The 23407-nt window shown below is 51.7% G+C and overlaps 1 protein-coding gene across 3 annotated transcripts in view; it reads left to right on the forward strand.

Moving 5' to 3' along the window:
• MAN1C1 (mannosidase alpha class 1C member 1) overlaps positions 1-23407 on the forward strand; it is a 174396-nt gene that overhangs the window by 147617 nt on the left and 3372 nt on the right. For all 3 annotated transcript variants that reach the window (XM_049878313.1, XM_049878315.1, XM_049878316.1), the window contains 5 exons: positions 1527-1653; positions 5384-5477; positions 15692-15807; positions 21316-21535; positions 22601-22773. In XM_049878313.1, the coding sequence (XP_049734270.1) occupies positions 1527-1653; positions 5384-5477; positions 15692-15807; positions 21316-21535; positions 22601-22773 (730 nt within the window). The remainder of the gene's footprint in view (positions 1-1526; positions 1654-5383; positions 5478-15691; positions 15808-21315; positions 21536-22600; positions 22774-23407) is intronic.

Below are 23407 nucleotides of genomic sequence, written 5' to 3' on the forward strand. Positions count from 1 at the left end.
AATACACATGAGGAAACTGAGGCACAGGGAGGTTAAGCAGCTTCCCTTAATCCTCACAAAGGCCCTAGGAATGAAGACTGGGAGATGTTACCCTGACCCCATTCTACGGGTGTTGAAACTAAGGTGCACAAAGAGGAAGTGGTTTATGCAATCCTCTCAGCCAGCAGCCACTTGAACCTGTGCCTTCTGGCTCCAGATCTCAGGGAGATTTTAAGGGAGACGACCTGGGAGGATAGTGCTCTTGCTTATTGTTATATATTTAATAGGAAAGCAGGCTAAAGGATAAATAAGAGAGGTAGGCTGTGCTGTGGTTAGGTCAAGTGCTAGCATCAGAGCCGGCTCTGGGTCCCAGTGCTCCACTTATTATTATCCTACTCAGGCAGGTGGCTTACATGTTCCATTCCTCATTTCCCTTATCTGTAAAAAGGGCAGGTGTGAGGGTTAAATGAGATCCTGCCCCAGCGCTCTTACTCCTGGAACGCTCCCGGTAAATGGCAGTGGTTGCCAGCCCTCTGCAGCCAGGTTGCAGGGCCCTACTGGTGATACCTAATACTTTTGTCCAAGGTGTTCTTGGGAAGCAGGTGGTCAACGCGTAGGACACCTCTGCTCCTAGGGCCCCTGCTTCTTTCACCCCTAACCAAGGGCCTCCCCAGGCCACACCAGGAATGCCAGCAGGCAGGTGTAGGTTCTGCAAAAGTCAAGGCCAGGGCTTTTGCTGCGTCCTTGGGCAGCACTGCCGGCTCCCACAGCCCACGAGAGGGCAAGGGCTAGGCAGGTCCCCATCCCAGGTGCTGCCTACCTTTTGACCCGCCCCCATTGGAACCTGAGCCACAGCCCGGTTTACCTCTGTATACAGAGTCACTGATAGGGAGCAATCAGGGCTTTCAGCCAGAGCATGTCCACAGAGAGTTTTGTGGGGTCTTCGTGGCCCTTGACAACATTACTGGTAATCACCTGTAAGTCCAGCATCATTTGTTGCCAGTTTTTGGCCAAAAAGGCAGCTCTGCCCCCAAGTTTTGACAGGAACTGCCTGGTGGTAGAAGGAGCCCTGGTGGCGAAATGGTTAAGCGCTCACCTGCTTACAAAAAGGTCAGCAGTTCAAACCCATCAGCTACTCCATGGGAGAGAGATGTGGGAGTATGCTTCCATAAAGATTTATAGCCTTGGTGACCCTATGGGGCAGTTCTACTCTGTCCTATCAGGTCATTACAAGTCAGAATCGATTTGACAGCAGTGGTGGGCCTGATGATAGAAACAAAGACCACTGCAAGTCAGACAGGCCTGGGTTCAAGTGCCCTTCAGCAGGTCATTCCACCTCACTAGCCTCAATATCCTCATCAGGAAAATGGGGCTATTGATACTACTGACCCTACAGAGAGGATTACCTGAGGTTATATGGCGTAAGCACCTAGTATGGTGCCTGGCACACAGTAGGTGCTCTCCCACTAAGTAGCTGTTACTCTCAGCAGAGGCAGGCTGTGAGCCAGGCCAGCAGGGGGTGACAGCAGCTGCATCTGTCTTTTCAGCGGCTCCAACGGAAGCTGGGGCTGGGCGACGGCAGGGAGCAGTAGCATCCTGGCCGAGTTTGGATCCCTGCATTTGGAGTTCTTACACCTCACCGAGCTCTCTGGCGACCAGGTCTTCGCAGAAAAGGCAAGTCTCCCCTGCTGCTCCCTAAGACGGCGCCCTCTCTCTCCCTCCCTCGAGCAGGACAAGCACTGAGCTGGCGGGTGGGGAACCCAGGAGCCCCTGAGCCACCGCTACTGTAGTTAATAGTAATTTGCAGGAGATCTCACTGTACCTGATATGAGGTGGCCGGGAAGGTGGGCCCAGGGAGTAATCAGAATTCTCTCCAGGACAGGGAAGAAGCAACTCTGCCAGGGAGAAAGTTTTCACTGACATGTGTCATCTCGGTGGGAACCACACGTGTGAAATCCAAAGAAACCGGAACAACTAAAATCTAGGCACCATCTCACCTTGGCAGGAACTGGCCACCCAGTGCAAAAAGTCCCCTTTCCAGGGACATTTAACTTTTTCATGTGTGGTCTGCCTGCCTGTTCCTTCTAGATGCCAGTCTGGCTCATGCTGTCGGCAGGCTGGCAGGGAGCTCCCTCAAAAGTAGGTGAACAGTCTGCTCCTTCTCACTGTGATGGGTGGGGCTGCCTGCAGCCGTGTTGTCTGAGACCGCGTGGGGTAATGAGAGGTGGATCCAGGCTGCCATCCAATCCTGACACCCACCTGGACCTGGCCCTTCTGTAAACCCTCCAGGAGGGCAGAGCCTCAGCCTTTTGGCGGTCCCCACTGTCAGCAAGTGTCTCCTTAGGTCTACCCCTAAGCCAAAGAAGGGACAGTTGCACACACTGACCCTCAGAGTGGCACTCAGGCTCCGTCAGCAGCTGTCCCTTCCCAAGTCCTGCCGAGGGCAGAGGGAGTCCTGGCCCCCACTCCCAAAGCACCGCCCCCTTCCCTGGAGTGTTACCCTTTTAGAATGGGAAGGGAGCCGGGAGATCCTAGGTTCCCACCTCTATCCAGTTGTTCCCCAGAATCCAACTAGCTGCAAAGCATCAGCTGGCATAGCTGTTAGAAAGATCTCTGGGCCCAGGAATTCCCAGACCTGGGACTCTGAATTTTTAATAAGCATCGAAGTGCTTTTTGACTCCAGGTTTGAGACTACTGCTTACCCAGTATAGGAATCCACCCAAGTTTTCTTTCTAGATCACTCCATTTGACATGGAACTCATTCCCACCCTCAAATAGTCCATTGTACTGTCAGACCTTCCTTCCTTCAGAAACCTTTTCCTTATATTGACGGGACTCTGCCTTCCTGCGACATCCCACCTTGAAAGCTCACGGAATATATTTAATTCTCCCTCCCAGTGTCTTATTTTCTGACCTCTCCCCACCCCCACCCCCTGCCTCCAAGCCCCTCCCTTCCCATCCCCCAGCCTCCCAACTTCCATTGCTCTTGAGCCAAACTCCTCTGGGAAGATTCTGACCAGCTCAGAATGGAGTGGGGTGAGGAAGTCACTCTAGTCCCTGGTTGGCCTGGAAATAATAGCAACCACTGCCTGTACACCTACTATGTGCTGGGTGCCTTATATCTCTAAATGCTCCCAACAACCCTATGAGGTGGGTCTTCCTGTTACCCCCATCTTAAAGAGGAGGAAACTAAGACGCATGAAGGTTAAATAACTTACCCTGGGTCATCCAGCTGGTAAATGCTAAAGTCAGGATTCAAGTACAGGGCTGTTGGCTCTGAAGCCTCTGCTTTCCCAACCAGATTAGTCTTGCCACAGAGAAGTTTCTCGTGAGTCCGTCCACCTCTCTGTCTCTCTCTCTCTGTCTATATATTTACATTCTCCAGCTATTTTCATCCCCCAATCATGCTTCCCACAGAGGCGATTATTGGCAGTCAACAAATTGGCCCAAATTCTAGAAGCTCCTGCACCCTCCGGGGGAGCTCATTTAGCCTGCTTCAGTGCTCACCACCAGGACAGCCGAGAATAACTCAGGTACAAGCACATTCCTGTCCCCCATAATGGACTCCGTTAATATAAATGGATATGAAACCTGATGTGGCAAAGCAAAGTGCTGTCCCCTGGAAAGAAAGGGCCGACAGTTAAAAGGCTGCCTCCCCCTGCTCCTCGCCTTGTAGATAAATCTATTAGCGTGATGCAGTACTAGCCCGAGGACCTGTCTTCCCAGTGCATTCACTAGGGAGCAGATGCCTATGGGTAAAGCCTGTGGAATGTGCTTCCCGTCCTTCAGTGCCCCAAAAGTTGCAAGTCCAGCCTTTCGGCTCTGGCCAGGGCAGCCTCTGGCTACATGTTGCTGCATGGTCACCGCCCTGATCCGTGTTGGACCAGGGCAGCTCCAGGTGGTGCAGCGAACGCAGTCAGCGTGATCAGACAGACCTGACTCACGTCCTGGCTCTGCTGCTTGTCAACCGGGTTTCTCATCTGAGATGATAGTGCCTTATAGGTTGTAATGAGGCTTGGAGATAACGTGTATAAAGGGTCTGCCTCAGAGAACTGTGCTAACAGCTGTTATTGTTGTATTATCCGTATTACTAAGACCTGAGATGCCTATTCAGGCATGAGGGCGTTCAGGACCCCAGGCCTTTCCTCAGAATGGTTCCTACGGTGTCAGGTAAAATGACATGTTACTGGTCAGCAGTTAGAACCCACCAGCGGCTCCACAGGAGAAAAGACCTGACGAGTCTGCTCTTGTAAAAGTTACAGCCTAGGAAACCCTATGGGGCAGTTCTACTGTCATAGGAGGGTCACTAAGAGTTGGAATCAACTTGATGGCACGTGGTAACAACAAAGTTGAACCATATAAAATTGCCAGGACAGTTGGCCCTTGGTATCCATGGGTTCCATATCCACAGATTCAACCAACCACGCGTCGAAAACATTTGGGGAAAAAAAACATTTCCAAAAAGCAAAACTGGAATTTGCCGCACACTGAGCACTATACTGAATGCACTCCAATGAAGTGATGTGTAGGCACACCCTGCTGTAGCCTCCTGCCATTTCACAGATCCTCAGTCTCTCTCCGGCACTCTTTGTTGGAACATTGTTCACCTCCCGTCTTGTCCTTATTCCCTAAGCAATACAGTGTAACAACTATTCATTTAGAATCTGCATTGTATTAGGTATTATAAGTAATCTACCTAACCTGTTGTCATCGAGTCGATTCCGACTTATAGCGACCCTATATGACAGAGTAGAACTGCCTCATAGGGTTTCCAAGGAGTGCCTGGTGGATTTGAACTGCCAACCTTTTGGTTAGCAGCCGTAGCTCTTAACCACTACGCCACCAGGGTTTCCATAAGTAAGCTAGAGATGATTTAAAGTATACTGGAGGATATGCGGAGGTTATATGCAAATACTATGCCATTCTATATAATGGACTTGAGCATCCACAGATTGTTATCTGAGGGGGGTCCTGGAACCAATCCCCTGTGCATACCGAGGGACGATTGTATTTGACCATTTTTGGCCTATTTTAAAAAGGCAGTTTTACCTTAACACTTACAAAGGAGCTACTGTCACTTATATGAACCCCCTCAAAAAAAAAGGACCCATCCCCCAAAGTGATATCCAATAAGGAAGAGGTGCAGGCAGGGGGCTGGCAGGCAGTGGGCCCGGGCGAGGATTGGCAGGTCCAACACAGCGCAGTGGAGAGGTGCCAGGTCAGGCCTCAACAATGCCATGTCCTGCACGTGGGCACCAGGGCAAGCCTGTCTCACCGCCTCTGGGCACAGAGCCTGCTGCTCATTCCGCCTGGTAGGAAATGATTTCCTCTGAGTCTAAACCAACTCTTCTCAGCGTCTGGGACTCGGTCAGCGAAGGTGCATCTGGTGTCCATCTCTCGGCAGGTCAGGAACATACGCAAGGTCCTCCAGAAGATCGATAAGCCCTTCGGCCTCTACCCCAACTTCCTCAGCCCAGTGAGCGGGAACTGGGTGCAACGTGAGTATAAATGCGCTGCCCCTCACTGTCTTTGTGCCCGCACAGGCTGTGTCCACCTGACGCCTACCAAGGTGCCCTGGGTCCCAGATCAATGCGTTTTTCAGAGTTGCATTCCAATGAGGTATTCACTCCATGCTGCCGGATACCACCTGTCTTGCTAAACCTTATGGGGGTTTTTAATGGTTGTGATCACTCCCTATTGTGGTTGATGTGATGGCTGCCGTTTATTAATAAACACACCCTGTGCACCGCCTGACACAGGCTGCCTCGCGCCTTCCATCAATGCTACAGCCTTCAATCCTGGTGGTGCCCACTGAAGCCACCTTCATTATCCCCCAAACCTTTGGGAATGTTCCAGAATAGAACTGTCCACTCCAGAAATGGTTCCAAAAGAGACCATGCAATCTCTCCCAGCCCCTTCAATCTGGTTCTCCCACTTCCAGCCTTAATTTAAAAAACAAAAAAAAAGTTTAAGAGGGTTTAACTGGTGACTCAGTGGTTAACAGCTTAGCTGCTAATGAAAAGGCCACCAGCCACTCCTTGGAAACCCTGTGGGGCAGTTCTGCTGTCCCATAGGGTCCCTATGAGTTGGAATCATCTTGATGGCAACGGGTTTATTTTAGTTTTTTGGGGTATCTGTGAAAATGGTTTGAGGAAAGTATCTGACCTTCCCTAAGTTCAGACAGGGAAAGGAGATCAACAGCCCAAAACTGATTCCCATGAGGTAGAGGTCAGACATGCCTCTTCTGTCCGCCATTGTTACTAATTCTGACACCAACTGTCCCTCACACAGCACTCTCTGCTTCTCTGCTGGGTTCAATAATTCATTGCAAAGGCCACACAACTCACAGACCGTACTCACAACTGTTAGGGAAGTAGCAAATACAATTCACGCTCAAGAACACACAGGATATAGTTCTTTCATCAGGATAGCCTCTCCCCAGCTGTGCTTGCGGGCATGCCTCTCCCTGACCCTCAGTCTCTACCCAGAGGCCCTCTTCATGGGCCAGGAAGCCCACTGAGCCATCTCCTGCTGCCGGGTCTCTCCTCCTGGTCTCTCCTTCCTTGGTGGTGGTGGGCTCCTCCTTTCTGCTCTGGAACTGACTCTCGTTTAAGGCAAAACTGACCAGTCCCCTTGGTAGACCACAATTACTCAATCACACAATCACCTGGGTGGGAATTACAAGACCATGGCTAGAAAAGCCACGCACAAAAGTAATTAATCACACCACAGTATCTTAAGCTAGGAGTCCCTGGGTGGTGCCAACGGTTAACACACTCAGCTACTAACAGGAAGATTGGAGGTTCAAGTCTACCCAGAGGCCCCTTGGAAGAAAGGCCTGGGGATCTACCTTGGAAAAATTAGCCATTGCAAACCCTATAGAGCACAGCTCTACTCTGATACACATGGGGTCGCCATGAGAAGCCGTAAGTTGCCATGGTAACTGGTTTTTATCTTAAACCTACAAGAGTCAGCCCCAGGATTTCCTGTTCTCTGTTCAGAGGCTTATTTCTCAACCACGTGGTTGTCACTCATCTTTGGAGAATCATTCACAAGCTCTGCCCCACCTACTGAAACAGAATCAGGGTGTAGGGGCACTCAGCCACGACAGCACTAGAAAGTCTCCCAGGTTCCTGGGATCGGCACCCCCGTTGAGAAGCCTGGCTTCAGGAGAAATAGGTAGCCCCTCTAGCCTTGCTCACCTGACAAAGCCCTCATCACGTGGTCATGGTCAGCAGGAGTTGATGGTGGCAGATGCCACGAGCCCTGCCTCTAGGGACTTCCCAAAACCTCCCCAGAGCCCCACTACCTCCACTGCCTCTGCCCAAACAAAGACCCCTCTCCCTTTCCCCTACCTCCAGTTCCAGGTGTTGTGGCAGAAGCAAGGGCTCACTTTATGTCTTTGAGCCTTGATTTTCTCTTCTGCAAAATGGGAATAACTGTGCTTATATTTCACAGCTCGAGGCCACCCTGGAAAAGCTATTGGGTGCCGTGGTGGCAAATGGCAGGGATGCTGTCCCCGTAGTCCTGTGGCTGAGCTGAGACCCAGGAGCCCACCCTGACCCAGGGGGTTTGGAAACAAGGCTGCTGCGTTTTGCCCCAGGCATCACTGCACAGAGCTGGGGCCAGAGGGACTCCTGAACTAGAGTGGAGATGATCACCGTGGGTTTGCTGCATCTGCCCTGTGTGGTCCCCAGCAGACGGTGCATGACTATCACAGTGTCTGTGATATGTGAGGCTCCAAGGGGCGAACCACGTTCTCGGGCAGAGGCGGGGGCAGGGGCTCCTGCCATTACAGTGCCTTTCATTTGTGTGTGCACTCATGTAATCACCAACGGCTCTGAGTGTGCGGAGCACAAACATATGCAGAGCCCTGAGACAGGCCTGGGATGAGGGGCTGACCCGCCTGGACAGGAATCCCTGGGGTTCCAGTCAAACACAGACCACCCGCCCCTCCAGCCCCTCCCCAGACCCACTGAGTCAGAATCTTGGAGCTGGGGCAGGGAGATAGGGGTCTGTGATGCTGATACCCGATTCTGAGATTCAAGAGTTCAGGAGGTGGCACCAGGGAGGGCCACCTCGGCCTCCCATCAGAGCTGCTGCCGGAGACTTCTTTGGGACTCTTGAAAACAGCACATAATATTTCACGTGCTTGTTCCCCTCAAAGGGAAGTTAGGAGGATCCAAGGCCATTTTTGCTGACTCTGAATGCTATCACTGGGCCGCGTAGATAAGTCTGTGTTCCCAGAGCTGACTGTGGGGCCAGCATCACACTTTTAAGTTAAAATGTGTCCAGCTTTCAGTTCACAAAACAATGCACGGCTTTTAGTGCCCAGGCCACCCTGTGAGGTGGGGTGTGAGTCCCACCTTTTAGATAAAGAAATTGAGACTCACAGTAACTTGCCCAAGGTGACACAGAAAGTAAGGGATGGAGGCAGGATGCAATCCTGGGTCTCCAATGCCAGATTGTCCACCCCTCCACTAGATCTCATAGCACAGCACAGCACTAGGCTTGTACAAAGTAAGACCTTGTTTCTGCCCCAGTGCATCTGTGGTCATGTAGTTGGGGAATCAGGGTACCAATAATAAAATCATAATAATGATTAGCATTTATTGAGCATTACTGTGTGCACCATGAGTTAGAATCGACTCGACGGCAATGGGTTTGGTTTTCGGTTTGGTTTACTGTGTGCCAAGGACAGTACTAAGGACTTTACTTGTGCAAGTGCTTTACATGAGGTCATCTAATCCTCACAACAACCGTGTGAGGCAGGTACTATTATTACCTCCAGTGTTCAGATGAAGCCAGGGATAGATTACCCAGTACGCAAGGTACGCATATGTGTACTTAGGCTTAGTTACTAATCTGTAGTGGACAATATCACCTGTTTGTCACCACGTCAAACTGTGGTAAAACCCATGTGAAATTGTGCGCTACAGATTAGCAAATAAACACAAGTAAGCCCTTGCATACCTTGCTTAATGTAAGCCCATGCATACCTAGTTTACTGGTTAATCTACCCCTGGATGAAGTAATTAGGAAACAGGGAGGTTAAGAACCTTAAGCAAGGTTTCACAGCTAGAGGGTGGCACTGGTATTTAAACCCTGGTGTGCTTGCTCTGGAATCTCTGGGTGGTGCATAGGGTTAACAAGCTTGGCTGCTAATGAAAAGGTTGGTGGTCTGAGTCCACCCCGTGGTGCCTCGGAAGAAAGCCCTAGCAACCTACTTCTGGAAAATCAGCCGGTAAAAACCCTAAGGAACACAGTTCTTTGACACACATGGGGTCCTCAGGAGTCAGAACCAACTCGACAGCAACTGGGTTACTGGTGCTTGCTCTAGACCTCAAGCTTTTGGCCCTACAGTGCACAGCCTGAAGAGAACAAAAACCGCTGTACCGCATGCAACAGCCCAGAATCCACTGAGAGCCCTGTGATCACCAGGGTGGGATCCAAAAGGCAGTTGAGTGGAGAATAGTGGGAGGGGGCACTCCAGGTAGGAGGCAGAGCCCCAGAGAAGGAACCTGGCGCCCTCAGGATGCACATGAGCCCCTCGGGCAGGCGTGCACACCAACATAGGCCTGACCAGTTAAAGACAGGGCAACCATAGCAGCACCTCAGGGCAGCATGGCTTCCCTCATGGGTGACAGTTCCTTAGATCAGGGCCCTAGTGGGTTTTGTGCCCTGCTGTATCCTCAGGTCCAAATAGTACCCAGCATGCAACAAGTATCTGCTGAGTTAATCAGTTTATTAATCAATGTGATGGAAACCCAAGCTGTAATCCTGGTTCCAGCACTAACTGGCCAAGCCACTTAAATACTCCAAGACTCAATTTCTCTACCTGGAAAATGGGAATAATGACACCCTTCTTCCTGAGCTCCAAGTGGTGGAAAGGCCCTAAGCAGTACTGAGTGTGGTCCAGGTGTCAGACTTTATTTGAAGAAGTGTGCAAAGTGGAAGAAACCCCTCCAGAGTAGTCCTGACTATCTTACTATGTATCTCTGCAAAAGAGGTGATGTGGGGGCGACAGGGCAACACGTCACCTCCAAGTCTCTAGAAAACCACTTGAAGAAGAGACTGAGATGTGTTCCTTGGCACCACGCAGAGGGTATATGAGTGATGGTCAGAAGCCGCAGGGAACAGCATGCAGTTCAGTCTTCCAAAGACGGTAAGGGCTGTCCCAGCGGGAATGAGCTCACCCTGTAAGTAAGCCAGCAGGGCCTGGAGGACAGCGGCCAGCAGAGGTACTGCAGAGGAGCAGCAGAGGCCTGTCCTTCCCAACTCCAGGCATCTATCATCTTGTAGGCCCAGGAGACACAGAAAATACCACCCAGGAATTTTCCCCCACTGTGACCTCATTCCCCAGTAGCCTCCTGCAAAAACCACCTATAGAAATGCAAAGTATTTTTAACCAAAACACATTGCCAAATGCAGAAATTCAAGGAGAAAATGAAAGTTTGGATTACAGATTATGGCCACGGGAGAAGACAGTCCAATAACCGTTACTGCTCTTAATTGTAAGACCTGACTGGGTAAAGAGAGAAACTACTTTGCTGGCCTTAGCTGCTCCAGGACAATTCAGTAAGACCCATAAAAAGAAGTGACAGGAGTGTGGCTTCCCAGCCTAAACAGTTACCTTGGCAAATTATAGGGGAGCCCCAACTGAGAAGCATCATTTTCTTTTCAGGCTGCCCCAGGGGAGGCAGGTGTGGGCAAAGTTGGTCACATACGGAAAATGGCTTCGTATTAATAAAATACGAATCTGAGGACTGCTAAAGAGCACAGGGGAGGTGATAAGCCCTTGCCCATCTCAGTGCCTGCCTTCCTCCTCCCAGCTTTGGCATTTGGGGTCATCCCAGGATGTCTGTGGGTTTGGTGGGTGGTGTTTTGTTTGGGTGCATGTGTATTTTTTCAGCAGATGATAACTTTACCACCTTGCACAAACTGTGTTCACATTTTTTTTCTCTCCTTGAGTCCTCTGCACAGGCCTGTAGGCAGGACAGGCAAGGACTGTTTAACTCATTTGCAGCCACGGAAATTGCAGCTTAGAGAGGTGAAGTAAGAAAAAGGGCTACCTCCCAGGTATCTGTGCCTCTCCTCTTGCCTGCTGCCCACTCCTCCTTGGACCTGAGCTGAGCCAAGACCCTCCCTGCCTCAGGGATAAACCCACCAGCCTCCTATGGCCCCCAAGCAGATGAGAACAGCCCTAACAGAGCCACTTAGAGCTCAGAGTACAGCCGAGGAGGGTCACCAGCCACTCCAGGTGGCCTCTGGAGTAATGTGTCCTCCTGTCCATGGCCTGAATGCACACTTTTTTCAGTGGGAAGGAAGGGGCAAGTCCAGATTCTCCCTGGCCAGCAGAGACATGTCAGCTCCAGCCTGCAGCTTCCCCCAGCTTCATGCTGCCTCCCTGCCAACCAATTCCCAGGCTTGTAGCTCAGCCTCCTGCTGCCAAGTGTGCTGAGAGGGTAGACAAGGTCAGGAATCAGCAACACCCATCTCTCCTCTAAGGCTTATAGATACCAACTAGTGCTCCCCTTCTTACATTTTACAGATGGGGAGACTGAGGCCTAGAAAGGGCAATGGCTTCCCCAGAGCTATGGGCAGGTCCACATCTTCTAACTCTACTCCTGTGCTTCTCCCACCGTGCCACACACACACTAGAATTGACACCTCTGAGTGAGAGTTGTCCTTTTCAGTTGAGTCCCCCTGGGAGACTATATGCATATCCCAAAGAAGTGTCCTGTCTCAAACCTTCACGGGACTCCTGGCTTCCCTCTTCTGCACATCCCTGCCAGATAAAGCCCTAGACCAAGTCACACACACATTCTGTGGTCACATGGTGAAATCCAAACTCCTTAGCTTAGCATTTGAGGCCCACCCATCTTAGTTTCTTGGTGCCACTGTAACAGAAATACCACGAGTGGGTGGCTTTAAAGAACAGAAATTTTCTCACAGTTTCGGAGGCTAGCAGTCCAAATTCAGGGCACCAGCTCTAGGGGAAGGCTCTGTCTTGGATCTGGGGTAAGTTCCTTGTGGTGCGATTACTTTTGTGTGGCCTTTCTAGCCATGGTCTTGTAACTCCCACGCAAGGAATTGGGTAAGACTGTGTGATAGGATAATTGTGGCCCACCAGGGGGATTGGTCAGTTTTGCCTTAAAAGAGAGCCAATTCCAGAGCTGAGAGGAGGAGCCTACCACCACCAAGGAAGAAGAACAGCCAGAAGCTAGGACAGCACATTGAGATCCTTGAGCTGAGAAGCTCCTGGAAGCAAGAGACAGAGAGAGAGAGAAACCTGTATCTCTGAAGGTGGTGAGAAGTGGTGGCAGGAAAGACACAGCAGCAGGAGACAGTGCAGTGGGCTTCCCAGCCCACAGAGAGAGAAAGCTGAGTGCCTTTGGGCAGAGTCCCAGGGCCAGGGAGAGGCGTGCGTGCAGGCACAGTTGGGAAGAGCTGTCTGATGGAGGAACTGTATCCTGAGTGTTCCTGAGCCTGAATTGTAACTGTTACTTCCCTAATAAACCCATAATTGTGAGTATTGTCTGTGAGTTCTGTGTGGCCATTGCAGTGAATCATCGAACCCAACAGAGAAGTAGAGAGCGCCGTGGGCAGGATGGTTGGTGTCAGAATTAGTAAAAATGGCGGAGAGAGGAGGCCTGTCTGACCTCTGCCTCATAAGAATCATCTTTGGGCTGTTGATCTTGGTTCTCCTTCCCCCTTGTGGGGTTGGAGGAGGTCAGACACTTTCCCCAAGTTGTTTTTACAGTCCTCGTCTCAGCTTCTATAACCCCACTGTCCATCGGTTTCTTGGCAATCTTCACATGGCATCTATCTTCCCCCAGTTCTTGCTTTTTTTTTCCCCCCTCTGTGTCTCTGCTGCTCTTTTTATACCTCATAGGTGATTAGGTTTAGGACATACCCTACACTGATATCGCCTCTTTAACATAACAACGGAAACCCTACACTCATATGGGATTACATCTACAGGTATAAGGGTTAAGATTCCAACCACAGTTGGGGAGGCAGTACACAATTCAGTCCGAATACCACCTTCCATTCATTCATTCAGCACTGGGTGTCCTCTGTGTGCCGACCATAGAGGTGTTGGATGTGGAGGGGGAATTGTGCTCGGTCTCTCCCCTTAAGGAGCCCAGTCTAGCAGGGTGGCAGACCCCCACCCTGATGCTTTGAGCACAACATCCAGAGCCTAGCTCACAGCAGTGTTGAAAAGCACTGAGCCACCTGTTCATGTGCCGTGTTTTTACTCAATCCTCAGGGTAACTCTGTGGGGAGGGATTGTGAGTAGGCCTGTGAGAACACTGTGGAGGCATGTAACCAAGACCCAGGGTGAGGAAAGCCTTTCTGAGGAGGGGTGCTCTGAGTGGGTGAAGAATTGTCAGCTGTGCGAGGAGGGGGTCAGGCTTTCCAGGTGGAGGGGTCAGCACAGGCAAACCACAGAGGTGAGAAATAGTGAGGTGAGTGGAGGGAGCCAGGAGTGTTTGGGATGGCCGGAGAATAAAGTGAGAGGAGGCAAGGTGGGAGATGAGTCTGGAGAGGTTGGTGGCCTCAGCTGCCATGCCTGTGAGCCAGAGCCCCTTTTGGGCAGGTGGGGGCTGTGGAAGGGCTTTAAGTAGAGGCTGACCCAGTTTGACCTTCAGCCTTCCCCCACCCTCACCCCCTGCACTGGCCTCCTGTTCCAGCCATGGACACGCCATTTGCCCAACTGTGCCCTCCACCTGGGGATAAGGATGGAGGGAACACTGTGCAGAAACACTTCTTCACTCAACACTCTTGAAAGGCACCCAGCGCAGTGCCCAGCACACGGCAGACCCTCCCCCTGGGCTGGCTGTCCTTTTCTGTCTCTTCACCTTCATGAAGTTCAGCTGTCAGCTCCCGCCCTGAGCCCTCCTGGTCCTCCCCAAAGCTGCTGCTTTATTGTGTGCAGCCCAGTTTTTACAAGTGCATGTCCCATTCCTGAACCCTCGCTGGGTCAGAATTTGTATGTATAGGGCTAGAGGGGGATGGAGGACTGATCCACTGTGCAGTGAGCCTCTTCTTGGCCCCCTTTCCAGGCTCCCCATCTGTCATTACCCCTGTCTTTTGGTCCCTCTCCACACTTGTCCTTTCCTTCTCTGTGCATCTTTATTTTCACTCTCTGCTTGACCGAATAAAAGCTGCAGAAAGTGTGGGCTCCACCATTCACCATCTGCATGGCTTTGGATAACCGATTTAGGCCCACTCTCAGTTTTCCTATCTGAGAAATGGGGTTGATAATGCTTACCTTGCAGGAGAAGATTAAGTTCTAAACAATACAGTAAAGCTCCTGGCCCACGGTAGACAATAAATGGTAGCTGTTGACATTTTTTCTCTTCCCCGTGTACTTTCCCCTCTCTCCTCTCTTTCTACACCCTTTTTCTCAAGACTTTCCTGTCCCTTACCCCTCCCCGCTGCTTCAGCCCACCCCACTTCCCTTCCTCTCTCTGCTTGTCTGCTTAAGTGAATCATAACATGGAAATGAAGTGTGTTCTTTGTGATATCCGTTAAGTACTTTTATGTTTCCTGTTGTTAATTTGTGTGTGTGTGTGTGTGTGTGTGTGTGCGTGTGTGTGTGCGCTCATTAGGTGAAAGTTTACAGAGCAAATTAGATTCCCATTCAATAGTTTTGTACATAAAGTCTTTCATGGCCTTGGTTTCATTCCCCACAATGTGTCAGCACTCTCCCCATTTCCACGCTGGGTTCCCCTATTCCTTTCATCCTGATTTTCTACCCCTTCCTGCCTTCTCATCTTTGCTTTTGGGCAGATATTGCCCTTTTGATAGGATGTAATTTATCGTTCCAAGAAGCAGGTCCCTCTCGGGCGTTACTGTTTATTTTATGGGCTTGTTTATTGTTTGGCTGGAAGGTTGTCTCCAGGAATGGCTTCAGTTCCAGGTCAGAAGGGTTCCTGTTGTTAATTTTTAAAGCCTGTGAGTGAAATAATTTCGGTGTCTTGCTTCTGTGGTCAAGTGTCCTCAGGCAACCCATCTTTCTCCTGGGACAGCATGCCTCAAAGGAGAGAGGTCCTCATCCAGCCATAACCTCAACAGGGCAACTCAGGGCAGCCACAGGCTGGTCCATGGTCACATGGGCTGGGCGCCAGCAGGGGAGAGAGTGTGCATCTTCAAACCTGTTATTTCTCTCTCCCTGATCCTTTGAACTCCATTTATCCCAATTTGCTAAATTTAAACTTCGTTTTTCCAGAGTGGCTTTGCACTCGAGGGTCTGATCAACTAAATTAAGGTTCTCTTTCCTACTTTCCGTGGCCTTTTATGCCCAGCATTAATTATTGCTCTGTTTGTCACCGGGTAATAAAAACCTCTGAACTCCCTGCCACCAGATTAAGTTTTTAAAGAAATGCAACTCATTTACAGTTAATAACCAGGAGCCCTGCCAGGGGCCTGCTAAAGTGACGTGATTTATAGCCTTGGATGAGCCCGTGCACTTTCCAAGTGCTGATCTCCTCAGACGGCCCCGGCTTTCTCCTTTGCCGTTGTCCACAGTCCTCCAAGTTGAGTCGCAGGCTGTGTCTTCCTCTCAGCTGCCACCAGGTTTCCGTACTGCTGATTGAAATGCTGGCTCCCGCCGCCCCACACCACACTGGGGCCACCTTGTTCACCTGCCTCAGTGGTTGCAGATGGAGATGATGCTCTTGTCTTGTCCTCTTTCCCCTCACAGACCACGTCTCGGTTGGAGGACTCGGGGACAGTTTTTATGAATATTTGATCAAATCATGGTTGATGTCGGCCAAGACAGATATGGAGGCTAAAAATATGTACTATGAAGCACTGGAGGTAAGACAGGCTCTTGGTTCTTTGTGGGCGGTTGGCCATTAGCCACCAGCTCTCTTGGCAGCCTGCTGGGGGGCAGTGCTGAGCGGCAGCAGGGACCAGATGGTCCAGGGCTTACCCACCCTTCCCCAGGGTAACTGGCCAGGACCATGGCAAGACAGACCCCACCTGAGCCAGTCGCTTGACACCCTGTCTCATGACTTCTCTGGGCAACCCTCAAATTAGGGCTGTGTTGGCATTCTCGGTTTACAGATGCAAAACCCAGGCTTAGGGAGCTGGAGTGATTTCTCTGAGGTCTCAGTGTAGGTGACAGCCAGTGTGATTCAGAAACCATGGTCCAGTGATCCACTCTCCCCACCAGTGTTTATGTTCAGTTCGTGGTTCAGAGCCCAGAACGCAGCCAGATCCAGGGGAGGCTGCCCCAGGGAGACCCTCAGCCACCTTCCTGTTGAACCAGAGTCTCATCATTAGCATGTCCCTGCTGGGAGGGGCCTCCCTCAGTGGAACATCCAGCTCTGCTCCTCTTTCCCAGGATGAAAACCAAGGCCCAGAGAAGGGAAGGCACTTGCCCAAGGCCACACAGCACAGAGCTGGTACAGGAGCCAGGTCTCCCACACCAGCCCCAGAGCTATTCCCACTGCCCTGTACCACTGCTGGTCTGTTTGGTGGATTCATCCACAGGGCGTGGGATGAATGAGGAACAAGAGGCAGAGCTTAGTCCCTCCAGAGAGGGGGAGACTCTGGGGCAGAAGGGGAGATTATGGACTCCCATCAACAGACACCTTTGAACCCCACTAAGGAAAAGGTACTGGGCAGCCCCTGTAGTATGCCGGACACGTGTATGGTTACTTTGCTGCTCCAGGCCTCAGTTTCCCCATAAAGTAAGTTGAGCAGGTTGGATCTACTCTGCCACCTCCTTGATGTAAACTACCTACTTTTTGTCCTCTAAACTGGACTCCAGCTTTCCCCCTGCCTCTTCCACTCAGTCCATTCTACACACGCAGGCAGAGGAGCTGAAAATGCATGGCCTTCCCTTCACTGACTTCCCTTAGCACTTGGAATAAACCACACTCCTCTCCTTTACTGACTGGGTCCCACATGATCTGGGCCCTGCAGGTCACCAGGACCTCCTTTCCTCTTTCCTCTCTGCTCTCTTGGCTCTAGTCACAGGACTTCCTGCTCCTCCTCAGACATACCAGCCCCATTCCCACCTCAGGGCCTTTGCACTTGCTGTCCCCCTGTCCCTCAAATGTCATTAAAATGGCTGGGCCCCATGTGTCAGTCAACTCTCAGCTCTAATGTAGCCTTCCTCAGGCATTCTCCATTGTGTACCTCAGGCTTATTCTCTTCCTTACCTTCATCAGTATTTAAAACTATCATAGGCATGTACTTACTTGTTTATTGTCTGTCCTCCCCAGATAGAATACGAGCTACATAGGAGCCAGAGTCTTGTCTGGTCACACCCCTGTACACCCTGCTCCTAAAACAGGGCCTGGCACGTAGTAGGTGCACCATAACTATTTTATGAATGAATAATGGATGAATGTGAAAGGATGGAAGGAGAGATGGATGGACGGACGGACGGACGGACAGACGGACAGAGCAATGGACAAGATGCAAGCAGCTGGCTGGGTGGGTAGACGGATGGATGATCTCTAACTACCCTCTGATCCCACGAATCTGGCCAGGAATGGTAGTGCTTGCCTTGACATTGAAACAGGCCTTCAGAGCCATGAACCCTTTAAACTGTGGACTGGGTGCTGAATTTTCTCTCTTTGGTTCCTCAGCAACCAGCACCTCAGTCATGAAGCACCTACTGGGACTCCAGTCCCAGCTCCACCTGAGTCTAAGCTCCACCCCAACCTGGGCTTTAACTGGGGGAGACCGTGGCCTCCGACCCCTGGGTTAGGGCTCCGTCAGTGGCCAGGACATGCTGGCAAGAGGGGGAGTCTCTGCAGTTCCTTGCAAAACCAACATGAAGTTAACGAACAGCCCGTTTTGCTCCCCTCAGGGCATACTGTAGTTGAGGCTTCAAGGCAAGAAATGGCCATGAATTATTTAAGCACGCTGGGAGTCTTACAGAAGCACTTGACTGAACAGGATGGAACTTGGCTTTGCTCCCTGCATTTGATCTCCCCAGTGAAGAGTCTGGAGCCTCTCTGACCCCAGTAAAAACTGGGCCTCTGACAAGTTTGGGGCTTTGAAGATTGTTCTGGGAGCTGAAAGATCCCCTTGCCCAGGCCCACCTCTGACCAATTACATCAGAGCCTCAGGGGTGGGGGCCAGGCATCAGCACTGTAAATATCCCAAGGTGATTCCAGTGTGCAGCTAGGCTGGGAACCAGCTTTTAAAACTCCCTGTGCCCAAGTCCCACGCCAGGCCAGTTAAACCAGAATCAGCCCTTTCTGAAAGCCCCCACAGTGATTCGGATGTGCAGCCAGGGTTGGAAACCACCGGGTTAGACGAATGTCCGGCAGACGTAGACAGGTCCCTGTGCGTCACAGAGAGGCAATGAGAATAACAGCGAGAGCTGCTATCACTGCAGGCCTCCTCTAAGTATCTGGTCATATTTAGTCTCCACAACTTTGCGAAAGCAGGTATTATTCCCATCTCACGGATGCTGAAACTGAGGCTCAGAAAGGCCCATGGTAACACAGCAACAAGTGTCAGAGCCAGGACACAAACCTGGATCTGACTGACCCCCAATTCAGTGCTCCTGCCTCCACATACAGGCTGTCAGATCACAGAAGAACCTGGTTCACCTCAAAACCTCTCTCGTGCTCAGATGAGGGTTCTCCCCAGAAGGAAAAGGGAGGAACATTCATTGAGCATCTATCAGGCGCTGAGTTAGAGTGTGACTATTCTGTCCTTTAATCCTCAGTACCATTGCAGGAATTATTATCCCCACTTTTTAGGTGAGGAAGATAAGCCTTCAGAAAAGTAGAATAACTTGCTCAAATTGCAGAGCTGGGATTCAAACTCAGGTCTCTGACTCCCCACCCAGCTCTGTGCACTGTCTCTTGCTGTGATTTAAGCCTCTCACCAGTTGGTTGCCAACCTGTGCTGTTTTGCTCAGGGTTTTAGAAGGCCTTGTTTCTTTTCTTTTGCATCTGCCTTCTCTCAATTTTATCCTCAAAGAGAGACTGGCCTATAATTTCCCCTTTTCCGCAATTAGTTTGGGGTTAACCCCAAATGAAAATTGTTCTAAATTCTATGGGAAATGGTCTGGAGGGTGCAGATTTCCTGCTTCAGCGAAGGGCATCCTGGGATCTCTCCCTTCGCTCCCCAATGTCTGTGTTCTCTCCCAAATGTTGACACCTGGTAACTCTGAGCCAGGTGTCAGAGCCTGGACTCACCCTGACACGGCTCTGTGCACCTGTAGGCCCAGCGATGAACAGCAGCTGCCTTTGACCCAGCTTTCCCAGGAGCTAGGGCTGGCTCCAAAGTAGACCCCAGCCGGGTGGCCAGCCATCCCCCGAGTGCTCGTCCCCATTTGGAGCAGGTACCCTGGCACATCCCATCATCAGCGCTTCCCCATCTGCCGGCCCACCAGCCCTAGATGCTTACAGAAGAGGGAAAAGGAGGACACAGAGCAAGGGGCGAATATTGTTTGAGCACCTTCATTACACCAGGCATGGTGGCTTCTGCCCTCAGAGTCCTGGCAGAAAGACATTGACAGAAACATACCCAGATGTGTATACACAAAGCGGGAGGGGGCGGCATGCAGAAAAGCGACAAGCTGTGATAGAGAGAGGAGCAGGGACGGCCTCTCCAAGGCAGTGGCACTCCAGAGGAGGCCCGAGGCCCGGTGCGAGGTGGCAGGCAGTCAGGGTGGACAGGAAGGTGGGGGACAGGGAGAAAACAACATAAGTATCACATTTATAGAGACCATTTTTCTATCTCAGTCTCTCAATTTGTTTCATTCAAAATGCTGATCACAAATTATAGTGCTTACAAGTTGAGTTTGCTGGGAGGTTAGTCTGCTGTCTCTGAACTCAGGGGTGGCCCCCTGAGCACGGCCGGTTGCTCTTTGGTACAGCTGCACCCCAGCGCCTCGTACAGAGCTGGCACTGAGGAGGCGCTCATGAAATATTAGACAGAACGGGGTGGCCGGGGCGGGGTAATGCCTGAATGAAAAGAAGCCAATGGGGCTGGGCAGGGGCATGAGGGGTGGGGGACAGGCAGGAGAGGAGTCGTAATAGCCAGTGTTTAGGGAGGACTCTCTCTGTGCTGGGAAATATGCAAAGCTCTGTAGACATATCCCATTTAATCCTCATGATCCTGTGAAGTAGATAACGCTCTTATCCCCATTTTACACACGAGGAAACTGAGGCCCAGAGAACATATAACCTGCCCAGTGCCACACAGCTTGGAAATGGTGGAGGTGGGATTTGAACCCAGGGAGTCTGCCCCCAGGAGCCGTGTTTACAGCACTGGGTTGAACCTCAGGGTATAGATCAAAGTCTTAGAGGCCCTGCAGACTTTACCCCAAAGGGTACTTGGAAACTGCTCAACGGTTTTAAGCAGGCGCAAGAAACTATCTGATGTGTGGTTTACAGAGTACAGAGATGCCCCTCGAGAACAGATTGGAGGGGCAAGAGTGGAAGCAGAGGCCTGTGAGGGTCCCAGAAGGTCACCAACCAGCGGACCAGGACCCTCAGTCCATCCCAGAGCCTGGCCTGAAGGCTGTGTGCGTGGCTGCCACCGTCACATCCTATCTCCGGGCCTCCTGTCTCCAGGGGATGGGTAACGCAATGGTCTGTCAGCTACATAACCCCCAGAATCCAGGGGCCTGTACCAACAGCGTCACCTCCCACAGAGCAGGGAAGGGAACTCAAAGCCACTTCCCATCAAAGCAGAGCAGCCATCAGGTATGGAAGCAGCAGTGCTCTGGGCACACAGGGGTCCTGGTCCTAGTCCTGGCCTGGCTGGGTGACCTGGGACAAGTTTATAAGTGGTACTAGGATCCATCTGCCCGACTTGTTGAGAGCATGAAATGAGGAGGCGAGTGATAAAGTACCTGTGGAAAGCAGCTCTACATGCTTTGTGGGTCCTTTTAGAAAATCCCACAATGTACATGGACCCTCTCTTCAGAAAAATGCACATACACAAAACTGTTACATACAGCTTTTGGGCTTTCTAGACCTCCTGAAGCCCATTCACAGGCCAACTGGACTTCAGGTGAATGACCCCTGGCAGAGGTCGTAATGGAGGTGGAGGGTCATTTTAAAAGACTGAAGTCCCTGAATGTGTAAGAGAATCACCCCTGGGAGCACCCAGCAGGCCCCAGGCCTCACTCGGCAAGCGCCAGGACCCCCCACCAGCCCATCAGGAGTGCCGCCAGCAGTGCCTGGGACGCCTGGGCTGGAGGGCCTGGCAGAGCTTCAGGCTGGGGGGCTCAGCAGAGCTGCGTTGGCTGCTGTCTCCACCGTACTCACTTGCACCCTCTACCCCTCCCTTCTTTGTCCTCTCCTGTGCCTTCTCCCTGTTCAATTCCCACCCCACTCCCAGGCAATAGAGACCTACTTGCTGAATGTCTCTCCCGGGGGGCTGACCTACATTGCTGAGTGGCGAGGGGGGATTCTGGACCATAAGATGGGGCACCTGGCCTGTTTCTCGGGGGGCATGATCGCCCTCGGTGCTGAAGATGCCAAGGAAGAAAAGAGGGCCCACTACCGAGAACTTGCAGCCCAGATCACCAAGACGTGCCACGAATCGTACGCCCGCTCAGGTAACCCTGCCAAGGGAAGGGGCAGCAGGAGAGACTAAGGCTAGCCACCAGGAAGAACTGGAAAGACCAGCAGAGCAGCAGTGAGTGAAGGGAGCTCCCACTGGAAGTTATGTAGCGTGAGCGAGGGACATGCTTTCTATGCACTGAGGTTGTAGCCTACACTGAAGGGGAAGTAATGATGCTGTAATGAGCACTGCATGTGGGGGTATGCTGTAACACGCTTGACGCACATCCGCACTGAATCTCAACACGGACGAGGAAACTGAGGCTCAGACATGACTTGGCCAAGGTCCTACATGAGGGGCACAGAGTGGAGGGTCCTCCGGTTCCTGAGGCAGAAATGTTGGCTTCCTGAACCAACATTTGCAAATTCCTTCACCCCGTCCCGTAGTCCTAGACATGCCTGGCCTTTCCCCACCAGCACCTCTCCATCTAGTGGATCTCACCACCCCCTGGCACCCCACTGTTCAGCCCTTTGACCCAAGACCACCAAACACTTGAGAGCTACTCCACCATCCCGACCCAGCACTCATGGCAGAACTGCCGATGCTAGAGTCAAAGGTCACGTTACAGAGCATGAACTCAACTCCTCATTCTACACATGGGGAAACTGAGTCAGCCCAGAGATGGGGAGTAACTTGGCCAAAGTCACACTGCATGTGAGTAGCTAAGCTTGGACTAGAACCCGGGTCTTCTGATGCCCTATCCCACCTTGCATGCTGCCTCTCAAAACAGCATCTCTGAGAAAAATCCCTGGCTCCCTGGTTAACATCTCGCAGAGCTAATGTCTCAAAATACGCAGTTGGGGAACACTGCCTGAATGTTTCTCTTCCCAGACTGTGGAATGTTGTGGTTCATTTGAATTCTCAGAGTCCAAAACTGCAAACTGCTTGAGGCTTCAAGGGTCTTGCTTTGGCCAGGCTAGGCCGAGAGGGAAGCTGACCCTGTACCAGTCCATCACTAACCATTACCCCAGGCAAGGGCTTCTACACATGGGGCAACAGGATCCTGAAAAGCAGGAAATGAGAGGTCTGACCTAGGCCCTCTGGTTGGACATTCCTGCAGATACCAAGCTCGGGCCCGAAGCCTTCTGGTTTAACTCCGGCCGAGAGGCAGTGGCCTCCCAGCTGAGTGAGAGCTACTATATCCTGCGGCCTGAGGTGGTGGAGAGCTACATGTACCTGTGGCGGCAGACCCACGACCCCATCTACAGGGAGTGGGGCTGGGAAGTGGTGATGGTGAGTGAGACCAGGGGGTGGGTGACAGGGAAGCGGGCACCCCCAAGAATTCACAGGTGGGGTCCAAAACCCCCTAGCTCAGGCATCAAGCAGAGGGTCAAGCTAGGTTGACATCTGGATGAGGTTCAAAGTGCAGAGGGTCAAGGTTGTGTTTGCAGAGCCAAGAGCCCTGAGCTGGGCAGAGGATGTGGTGGGACCCAGCAGGTCAGAAACTTGTGAAGAGGGTCCTGGTTGCTGCCCTAGTCAACCTTGAGGGCCCACAGCCTTTGGAGGGGCCAACAGGAACTGGCTGCAGGGCCAACAGTTTACTTCTCTCCTCTTCCCAAAGCCAACTCAGACCCGGGTACCCCCTACCCTCTCTGGGCCCTGCCCCCCAGTCTCTCTTTCACTAGTCCTCTTGGTACACCCTCAGACCCCAAACTCCTAGCTGGAACTCTCCTGGCCGTCTTTGGCTAGATGTCAAAGGCAGCTGTGGATATTCCAGAAGGTCCCTCGGTGGATGCTTAGCCACAGCCATCCTCCCCAGCTTCTTGTCCCAACTCTCTGATGACCACACCACCAGCTCTAGGAGGCACGGGCCACCCTGGGTAGAGGCCACACTCAGTGTCATGCTCAGGCAGGGCACAGGGGTGCC

The sequence above is a fragment of the Elephas maximus genome, chromosome 3 (genome assembly GCF_024166365.1).
Source record: "Elephas maximus indicus isolate mEleMax1 chromosome 3, mEleMax1 primary haplotype, whole genome shotgun sequence".
NCBI lineage: Eukaryota > Metazoa > Chordata > Mammalia > Proboscidea > Elephantidae > Elephas > Elephas maximus.